This window comes from Meriones unguiculatus, chromosome 1 (genome assembly GCF_030254825.1).
Source record: "Meriones unguiculatus strain TT.TT164.6M chromosome 1, Bangor_MerUng_6.1, whole genome shotgun sequence".
Lineage (NCBI taxonomy): Eukaryota > Metazoa > Chordata > Mammalia > Rodentia > Muridae > Meriones > Meriones unguiculatus.
This window is the reverse complement of record NC_083349.1, coordinates 173,737,219-173,748,351: the sequence shown is the minus strand read 5'-3', so window position 1 is coordinate 173,748,351 and position 11,133 is coordinate 173,737,219. Positions and strand designations below refer to the sequence as shown.

The 11,133-nt window shown below is 40.7% G+C and overlaps 1 protein-coding gene across 1 annotated transcript; it reads left to right on the top strand.

Moving 5' to 3' along the window:
* Positions 1 to 242: 242 nt before the first annotated feature.
* On the top strand, positions 243 to 3,118 carry LOC110549449 (prostate and testis expressed protein 14-like). Its single transcript, XM_021638642.2, has 4 exons — positions 243 to 303; positions 969 to 1,082; positions 1,537 to 1,695; positions 2,941 to 3,118. The coding sequence occupies exons 1-3, from the start codon at positions 243 to 245 to the stop codon at positions 1,659 to 1,661; spliced, it is 300 nt and encodes a 99-aa protein (XP_021494317.1). The 3' UTR covers positions 1,662 to 1,695; positions 2,941 to 3,118.
* Positions 3,119 to 11,133: the final 8,015 nt, after the last annotated feature.

Here is an 11,133-nt window from a genome sequence, read left to right as displayed (position 1 = left end):
ATTCAAAAGTTAGTGACCAAGAATCTAGAAGTAGTTGAACCACAGTGACATAGAGGTCTGCAGAAATAGTTAAATTAAGCACGTAGGATCTGTGCTTCCCTCAGGCTATCAGCTTTGTCCACCGGCTTGAGATCCCATTGGCTTCGCTGTCTAGCCTGAGCTCATATATAAGCATGCATTATTGAGGCCTTGAGTGCGCTCTCCTGCTCTCTGCTGTTCTCTTTGCCTGAAATCCTGCTTCAATGGGGAAGAATCTTCTGCTGCTCCTGCTGGGCCTCTCCTTTGTGGTGGGCTTCCTGCAAGGTGAGATCCTGGCAGATGGTAGGGGCTGGTGCTGTTGGGCAGTCAATCTGTTGAAGGGTATTGGGTTGTGAGTAGTGAGGAACAGAATACAAGACTGGACTGCTTTTATAAGTGATGCCGCACCCTTCATCTCCATGTCTTCACATTTTCTTCCTTACCTGCTCTGTTGTATACAGGAGGGACTGCTTCCATTTCTCCTCTCTCTTCTTTGTCATTGCTTTGGTCCTGGTGTTCTTTGTCCTGGTCTTTCAGTTCTTCTGCTCAGTTCTTAAGGAACTAATGTTCTCAATTCCTCCAGCTTACCCATGCACAGGCCTAAAACTGATTTGGAAATGAAGCAGGAAGGGCCTTCACAGGATGAAGATAAAGAGGTGATGGGGAACATTTGTGTGGTCATAGGTGGTAGGCTCAAGCTCCCTACACCAGACCTTTGATCTTCCTTCTTACAGCCTGGTCCAGTCACAGGACTTGAAATGGGGAGCCTGGCTCTTCTCAAATCTCTTCCTAGGTTCAAAGGTCATGGGCCATCCTGTAGGGTTCAGCTTAGAGTACATCCAGCTCTTTCCTTTATCATTGTTTCTTATTCATTGATTATAGCCACAGACTCAGGTCCGGCCTGAAGCTAGCTCTGAAGGAACCTCTTACCCTTGGTTTTGCCTTTTCAGCTCTCACATGTTTGCGGTGTGACATGTTAAACTCTGATGGGGTTTGTGAGAAAAAAAACTCCACCTGTGAGACTGTGGACGGCCAGGAATGTGGCTTACTGGTTGCTTCTAAAGGTGAGTCAAGCCTGGGACATCTTGAGGGGATCCTGTTTGCTACTGAGGAATGAAGTAGCCCTTTTTGCGCACTCCTGGGGACAAAGCAGAAAGTGTCAGGGGCTGTGTTTCTGTGTAAACTCAGAAGATGGTTCCTTTGCACTTGATTCTGTCTGTCTTCTCTTCTTGGCCAGATGAAGGAATTGTTTTGATAGGGGTCTCTGCATAGTCTTTAGGAGCTTTCTTGGGAGGTATATTGAAGGGTATGAGGACTTGAACGGTAAATTTCCACTCAGCAGTTGTGAAGATTGGAGGCATGCCTGCAGGCCAGATTACAGGTGGACTGATGGTGAATGCTGTCTGTCTCTTCAGTGTGGCTAGCATATGTTACACTGGGGAGCCTGACTCTCCTAATTTACTGAGATTATGATTTCACAAATATTCATGTTTGCTCCTTGCTTTTTTTCTTGTACAGGTTATGATATGTGGTTCGGGATGCAGGATTGTTCTTCCTTCTGTTTAAATAAGACTTTCAACTTTCATAATGTAACATTGGATTTTACATGTTGCCATAACGAACCGCTCTGTAATGTGTTTTAGTGGCTAAATACGTTCTTGCCCTGTCCTGCTGCAGGTGAGTCCTGACGCCTTCCCTGTGCTCTCATAACCTCATGACACTGGGACATCTATTCCTTGTATCACCCAAGCCCTGACACCTGTCCAGAATCAGCATCAGCTTTTGGCAATTCAGCTGTGGATAGAGAGATGCCCTCTGCTTGGTGATAGAGAGATGCCTTCTGCTTGGTGATAGAGAGATGCCCTCTGCTTCCACTCCCTCCAGTGCTGTGCCTTTTCAGATTCTTGTTTCCTTCTTTTCCGTCCTTCTTCCTTCCATCACTAAGTGACAGTTAACCACACTTTCCACTATTCTTTTCTCTGTTACCTTTATCAACACTGGTTTTTACTAGTGAATATGACCTCATACCAACCCTTGATGAACCTTCAGGTTAGTGGTGCCTCTTCTGCCGAGGTCGCTAGCAAACATTAGTTCTAATATCTATCTTCATTCTTATTCATTGACTGGAAGACATATGCTATGTGTTTTATCACTACTGTGATCTGAGTGAAACGGTAAAATAGAGCAATGATCTATTTTAGTTTGTGATTCCAGAGGTTTCCATCACTGTGGGAGGATGTAGTGGAGCAGAGCTATCCACATCATGGCATGTTGTACACTAGCTGAGAATAGTAGAAAGGGACCAGGACAGGATACAGCTTCCAAGGCAACAATCCCATGACTGCTTTCTCCAACCCAGCCTGTAACTCTCTTAATAATCTATTAAAAGTTTGAAAGTACTCATAGCTTAAATCATTAGTTAAGTCAGAGGCTTCATATCTGATTCATGTCTAGAAATGTCACAGACACACCAATAGCAGTGTTTGAGGAATCTCTTTGACATCCTTGATACAATCAAGTTCATAAGTAAGATCAGCCATCACGTGGGCTGAAGTCACTTCAGCATCACAGCATCCAATTCTATTTTGTGTACACATGGAAAAACTGCCCAGTTCATCTTTATTCCCAGTATATTACATAAAATTGAAGATGATGTTTGCACACACACACACACACACACACACACACACACATATATATGTATGCATATATTAGCACACTACATACTTCACTGAGAAAATACAAACAATGCTGCCTAGAGGGACCGTGTCTAGTCAACCTATCCTAACATGCAGAGGCTCAGCTTCTTTACATGTTCAGGCATATATTCCACTGCTTAAAATCGTTAATAAGTTATGATGTGTATTTACAGGTGAATTTATATACTTACAAAAATTAAAATATTATGATCTTGTTTTTCAGTGCTGTTCATTGAATCCTGGCTCAGGAGCATGCCAGCAAACATTCCACTACTGACCTTGTCTTGAACCCTATATCTTGGTCTTTTCATCATATGCCTTTGATGCCTTTTGTAGTCTATTGTAGTGTATTGTATTGGATGCTTTGCCATTCACTGTGTACATTTTAACATTTTTCATTAATTCTGTACTGTTGTCTAGATTACTTTCAAATAAAAAATATTTACATTTATTTATTTTGTGTGGTGTTTCTGTGTTGACATGCCATGATGTGTGTGTGTGTTTGTAGCTCCAAGGTGAACCTGCAGGAGTCAGTACTCTCCTTCCACCATGTTGGTTCTGAAGGTTGAACTCAATAATCAGAGTTACACTGATTATTGTCCTTACACTCTGTGTCATCTTATTTCAGAGATGACAGAGAATTCTCAATAGAAGAACATCAAATGGCAGAGAAACACTTAAAGAAATGCTTAACATCCTTGGTCATCAGGGAAATGCAAATTAAAATAACCCTGAGATTTCACCTTACAGCCATCAGAATAGCTAAGATTAAAAACTTAAGTGACAACACATGCTGGAGAGGATGTGGAGAAAGAGGAACCCTCCTCCATTGCTGGTGGGATAAAATTTTGTACAACCACTTTGGAAATCAATCTGGTGCTTTCTCAGAAAATTAGAAATAATGCTACCTCAAGACCCAACTATACCACTCCTGGGCATATATCTGAAAGATGCTCAACCATACATCGGATATTATTTTATCTAATTTTTTTTCTACTTTAAGGCACACTCACGGCATTGAGGCTCTCTCATTCTAATGAATCTCATCAAAAGGAATCAGCTTTATTTGGGGACCTAAGATAAAAGATGTTTGAGGGAGATCAAGAGGAATGAAAGTTAATCCTTGAGGCATTTCATGCAGTTACCTATGTATTAAGATTATTTCTCTTTCCTGCCCAAGAGTCAGTACCATCCGCATCAGGATCCTGGCAATAATGTTCTTCTCAGGCGTTTGCAGAGACCCCCAGAGTGCAGTAGAGACATTTCAGGAGACTGTCTACAATCAGCTTCTAGCTTTATCTATCTACAGGCATTATTACTTAACTTTTCCCACATACCTTTAGTGTCTGAGACACTTTTTTTTTTTTTAACTTCTGAGCCAGGGTCTCATGACATAGCTTTTGATGACCTGGAACTCCCTATGTGGGTGAGGCTGATCTGAACTCACAGAGCTCCACCTGCCTCTGCCTCCCAAGTGCTGAAGTTAGGGTGGGCTGCCAAACCTGGCTCTGGCAACATTTTTTAAATTAATTGTTTCCTAACTTAATTTTTATTCTTTGAAGTATTCAAAATGTAGATTTTGAATTTTAGTTCTTTTTAAAAATCCTGTATTTATTTGTCTTCCCATCTCCTCCAGTTGAAACCACTGGACAAAGGGTTAAAAGATGGTGAGAGAAGTAAAAAGACATACCTGTTAAGGAAGAGAAAAGATATTTGTAAAGGGTCTGACATGAAATTACTCAGGAAATAAGCTTTGCTTAGAGAGAAATGACGCATGCCAACAAGGAGGGGGTCATGATTGGACCTTGGAGTTCAGACAGCATTGTGAGGGACTGTACATCATGCCAGAGGCAGGATGATGGGGCTGTGAGACATGATGCAATTGCTAAGAGAGTCAACGTCAAAGAGTATGAGACAGCTCACAATCACATCATATGTGGAGAACCTGAAAGGGAGACAGAGAAAAGGAGGAGGAGAGAGAGGGAGGGAGGAAGCACATGAGAGATGGAGAAACAGGAGCTGCACATTTCTTTTATAACAATGCTGAATAGTAAGGAGCCTGGACAGAGCAAAAAAAAAAATTATTTTCTGACTAGGTATGGAGGCACAGGCTTTTAACTCCAGCATTCAGGCATATCTCTGCATATTTGAGGCCAGCCAGCACTATTTACAAAAAACAAAAGCCAAAACAACCAACCAAATGTAAAACAAGTTTTATAATCCCTCAGTAGTTTCTGGGATGGGCTTCAGAGCGGTTTGCTTGGAGCAATAGAAACATGGAAACACATAGGGCAATTTCTGTTACAACTGTAGGAGACAGGGACTAGACCAGCATGGTTGGAGGGGAGGGCATCACCTGATTTCTTGTCTTTACATGGCAGGTCCCTGATCTAACAACACCCAGCTGTAGCTCTGGGTTTCCCAGGGGAGAATCTTCTCTGGTTTTACAACTGGTGTTGGCCAGGGAGTAGCACCAGGTGAGGGAAAGGGTTGAAGGAGGGTGGATGCAAGAGCACTGAGGGACGAGGGACAAAGGGATTCAGTTTCCTTTCATAAGAGATGGGACAGAGAGGAGGCGCACCTTGGTATGACCTCATCTGCTTGTACAACTTATGTCTCTTGCAAGCTTTATTTATACAAAAATAATTTCCTCATACTTTAATCCTTGATTCCATGACTTTGAGTCTTCCCTGGTTACATATTAATATAGGAACAAAAGAAACAAAGCGACAAACAGCAAATCTCATAACAAATAAAAATTAACATTATGATAAAATTAGATTTCTTTCTTTTTATTTTTTATTAATTACACTTTATTCACTTTGTATCCCCTCTGTAGTTCCCTCCCTACACCCCTCCCAATCCCTCCTTTCTTTTCCCTTCTCCACGTATGCTTCTCCCCAAGTCCACTGATACGGGAGGTCTTCTTTTCCTTCGTTTTGATCTTAGTCTTTGAGGTCTCATCAGGAGTGGCTGCATTGTCTTCCTCTGTGGCCTAGAAAGGCAGTTCCCCCTTCAGGGGAAAGTGATCAAAGAGTAGACCAATCAGTTCATGTCAGAGACAGTCCCTGTTCCTATTACTATGGAACCCACCTGGACACTGAACTGCCATGGGCTTCATCTGTGCAGGGGTTCTAGGTTATCTCCATGCATGGTACTTGGTTTGAGTATGAGCCTCAGGAAAGACCCCTGTGCTCAGATGTTTTTGGTTCTGTTACTCTCCTTGTGGAGCTCCTATCCTCTCCAGATCTTATTATTTCCCACTTCTTTTATAAGATTCCCCATACTCTGTCCAAAGGTTGGCCATAAGTCTCAGGATCAGCTTTGATAGTCTGCAGGGCAGAGCCTTTCAGAGGCCCTTTGTGGCAGGCTCCTGACTTGTTTCCTGTTTTCTCCTTCTTCTGATGTCCATCCTCTTCGTCTTTTTGGATGGGGATTGAGTATTTTAGGGAGAGTCCTCCCTCTTGATTAGTTTCTTTAGGTATATACAGATTTTAGTAGGTTTATCCTATATTATATGTCTATATGAGTGACTATATACCATGTGTGTCTTTCTGCTTCTGGGATACCTCAGTCAGGATGATCTTTTTTAGATCCCACCATTTTCCTGCTAATTTCATGATTTCCTTGTTTTTAGTTGCTGAGTAATATTCCATTGTGTAAATGTACCACAATTTCTGTACCCATTCCTCAGTTGAGGGGCATCTGGGCTGTTTCCAGGTTCTGGCTATTACAAATAAAGCTGCTACAAACATGGTTGAGCAAATGTTCTTATTGTGTACTTGGGCCTCTTTTGGGTATATGCCTAGGAGTGGTATGGCTGGATCTTGAGGAAGCGCTATTCCTAGTTGTCTGAGAAAGCGTCAGATTGATTTCCAAAGTAGTTGTACAAGTTTATATTCCCACCAGCAGTGGAGGAGTGTTCCCCTTTCTCCACAAGCTCCGCAGCATGTGTTGTCACTTGAGTTTTTGATCTTAGCCATTCTGATGAGTGTAAGGTGAAATCTCAGGGTCATTTTGATTTGCATCTCCCTGATGACCAAGGACTTTGAGCGTTTCTGTGTTTCCCTGCCATTCTATATTTCTGTGTAGAGAATTCTCTGTTTACCGCTGTTTAGCTCTGCTCCCCATTTTTTAATAGGATTACTTGATTTGTTGCTTTTTAACTTCTTTAGTTCTTTACATATTTTGGATATTAGCCCTCTGTCAGATATAGGGTTGGTGAAGATCCTCTCCCAGTCTGTAGGCTGCTGTTTTGTTCTGACAACAGTGTCTTTTGCTTTCCAGAAGCTTTTGAGTTTCATGAGGTCCCATTTATTGATTGTTGATCTTAGAGCCTGTGCTGTTGGTTTTCTCTTTATCTTTAGGAAGTTGTCTCCTGTGCCAATGAGTTCAAGGCTCTTCCCCACTTTTTCTTGTAAGAGGTTTAGTGTGTCTGGTTTTATGTTGAGGTCTTTGATCCACTTGGACTTTAGCTTTTTTGCAATGTGATAAGTATGGATCTATTTTTATTTTTCTTCATGTAGACATCTAGTTAGACCAGCACCATTTGTTGAAGATGCTGTCTTTTTTTCATTGAATGGTTTTGGTTTCTCTGTAAACATCAAGTTTCCATAGGTGTGTGTATTTATTTCTGGGTCTTCTATTCGGTTCCATTGATTCACCATTCTGTTTCTATGCCAATACCATGCAGTTTTTATTACTACTGCTCTGTAGTACAGCTTGAGATCAGTGATGGAGATTCCTCCAGATGATCTGTTGTTGTACAGGATGGTTTTCGCAATTCTCGTTTTTTTTTTTTTTCCCATAGGAAATTAAGAATTGTTCTTTCAAGGTCTGTAAAGGATTGTATTGGTATTTTGATGGGGATTACATTGAATCTGTAGATTGCTTTTGGCAGGATGGCCATTTTCACTATGTTAATCCTACTGATCCGTGAGCATGGGAGATCTTTCCCTGTTCTGATATCTTCTTCAATTTCTTTCTTCAGAGACTTGAAGTTTTTTTCACACCAGTCTTTTACACACTTGGTTAGGGTACATTATTAGGTACATTATTCACACCAAGGTACATTATGTTATTAGTGGCAATTGTGAAGGGTGTTGTTTCCCTAATTCATTTTCAGCCCTTATGTCTTTGGTATACAGTGGAGCTACTGATTTTTTTGAGTTAATTTTTTATCCAGCCACTTTGCTGAAGGTGTTTATCAGCTGAAGGAGTTCTCCAGTTGAATTTTTGGGATCACTAATGTATACTATCATATTACCTGGAAATAGTGGTATTTAGTATTCTTATTAGGGAAATGCAAATTAAAACTCCTCTGAGAGACTGTCTCACCACAGTCAGAATGGCTATCATCAATGCATTTAACAACAAATGTTGGAGAGGATATGGAGAGGAATTCTCATTAACTGTTGGAGAGGGTGCAAGTTAATACAGCCATTGTGAAAATAAGTTTGGAATTTTTAAAAAATTACAAATACAAGGCCAGGCATGCTAGGGCATAACTTTAATCCTAGCATTTAGGAGGCAGAGGCAGGTGAATCTCTCAGTTCATGGACATCCCGGTCTATAGAGGGAGTTCCAGGACAGCCGAGGCTACACAGAGAAACCTTGCATCAAAAAACAAAACAAAACAAATACAAATACAACAGCCATATGACCCACCTATTTTATTCCTGGGTATATGCCTAAAGAAATCAATATCTTACCATAGTAATATTTGCATTCATTCAGTGCTTATTGCTGTATTATTCAAATAGCAAAGGATTGGAATCAACATAGCTGTACATCAACAGATGAATGAAATAATGAAAATTTGGCACATATAAATACATGCATTTGTATATATAGGAATATCATTAAGCTATATTGAAAAATGAAATTAGAAAATTTGCAGAAAAATGGATGGATTTAGGATGTATGATATTAAACGGGGTCACATAATCTCTGAAAAAAGAAAAAGGATGTTCTCTTTCAAATACAGAATCTAGCTAATAATGTGCACACACATATGTTAACAGATGTACATGGGAACAGTATACCATGATGGAAGGGAACATATAAGAGAAAGAGGTAAGGGACACTAGTTATGAGAGAGGATATACAACTAATTGTTATTCTAGCTCTAATTCTGTCATGGATTTTGTTTGTGCGGGGGCGGTATATAATTGTATAAAATATATTTGATACTGAAATTTCAAAAATCTTACGAGGCATTACAATTTCTGTCCTGAGTGCTTGTTCCATCTGTACTGAATTTCACTGCATTTTATAGACTTTGGGTTTGCTTAATTTTTGGAGTATTATGCTTTGATTTATTTGAGAGACTTTTTAAATAATAAAACATTTAAATTATAAAAAACAAGTGAATAATATTCCATGGTTCAGATATTCCAAATTTTAAATATTCATTCATTAGTTGAAAGATTTCCAGACTGTTTTCATTTCTTGATATGGGGAATTGAGCAGCCATGGACTTGGATGAGCAAGTATCTCTATACAGGGTGTACATGGCCAAGAATGGTGCAGCTGGACCTTATGGCAGATCTATTTCTAGCTTCTTTAGTAACTTTCAGTCTGATTTCCATAGTGGATGTAAGAGATTGCACTCCGACCAGCAATGAATCAGTTTTCCTCTTTTCCTGCATCCCAGCCAGCTATTGCTGTCATTTGGACCTCAGCCATTCTGATAGGGGTAAGATAAAACTGCAAAACAGTTTCCTGATGGCTAGGGACAATGACTATCAAAACAATATTTCTTAGCCATTTGCATTTTATCTTTTGAGAATTCTATGTTTAGTTCCATGTCTCATTTTTTTCATCGGATTATTTTGAGTTCTTAAAGTATTCTAGATTCTAGCTCATTTTTTGATGTATACCTGGTACACATATTTTGTTTTCATTCTGTAGACTGCCGCTTCACTTGAATGACATTATCATCTGCTCAATATAGGTAGGAAGCAGCCACAGCCACATAGTTTGACAAGTATTACAAGTATTCCAAGAACTATCTCTATCTAGTGGCTAATATTGTTCTCCCGTGGAGACTCTTGAGCTGGGCTTCTACTGTCCTCAGAGTTCACAGCATTAGTGTCTTCCATGCTATTAGGATGGGCCATTAAGCAGTTCTTACAGTGTTCAGTGGCTTTTAAAGTTCAGGGTTCCAAAGTCTCAATGTCTTTCACATTCTAAAAACAAAAACGAAGCAAAACAATCAAACCAAAAAAACCTATTGTGATCAGATTTGTCACAGCCATAGCCCAATTTCTGGAAACTTCTGTATCAGTTACTTTTTTATTTCTGTGATAAAACATGATGATCAAGGCAATTTATTAAAGGAAGGGGCTGTTTTTCTTATGGTTCCAGAAGGATAAAAGTCCATGAAGGCTGGGAATCATGGAGCAAGCAAGCATGTTGGCTGGTGCAGGAAGCTGAGGGCTCCCATCTTGAACTGCAAGCAACAGTAAGAAAGTGGGAACTGAGTATGAAATATGACTTTTGAAACCTGAAATTCTTCCCCTAGTTACAGTGACAGATTTCCTCCAACAAGGCTACACCTCCCAATCCTCCCCAAACAGTGCCACCAACTTTGGGTCAAGCATTGAAATGCCTGAGATTGTAGAGGGTATTTCTTTTTTTCTTTTTATTTCTTTATTAATTACACTTTATTAATTTTGTATCCCCCCTGTGGTTCCCTCCCTCCTCCTGTCCCAATCCCTCCCTTCCTTCACCCTCTGCATGCATGCCCCTCCCCAAGTCCACTGATAGGGGAGGTCTTCTTTTCCTTGCTTCTGATCCTAGTCTTTGTGGTCTCATCAGGAGTGGCTGCATTGTCTTCTGTGGCCTGGTAATGCTGCTCCCCCCCTCAGGGGGAGGTAATTAAAGAGCAGGCCAATCAGTTCATGTCAGAGACAGTCCCTGTTCCTATCACAATGGAACCCACTTGGATACTGAACTGCCCTGGGCTACATCTGTGTGGGGGTCTTGGGTTATCTCCATGCATAGTCCTTGGTTGGAGTATGAGTCTCAGGAAAGACCCCTGTGTTCAGATTTTTTGGTTCTGTTGCTCTCCTTGTGGAGTTCCTGTCCTCTCCAGATCTTACTGTTTTCCACTTCTTTCATAAGATTCCCTGCACTCTGCCCAAAGGTTGCCCATAAGTCTCAGCATCTGCATTGATAGTCTGCAGGGCAGAGCTTTTCAGAGGTCCTCTGTGTCAGGCTCCTGACTTGTTCCCTCTTTTCTCCTTCTGACGTCCAGCCTCTTTGCCTTTCTGGATAGGAATCTGACGCTTTCTCAGACAACTAGGAATAGCACTTCCTCAGGATCCAGCTATACCACTCCTAAGCATATATCCAAAAGATTCTCAAGTACACAAAAAGGACATTTGCTCAACCATGTTTGTAGCAGCTTTAT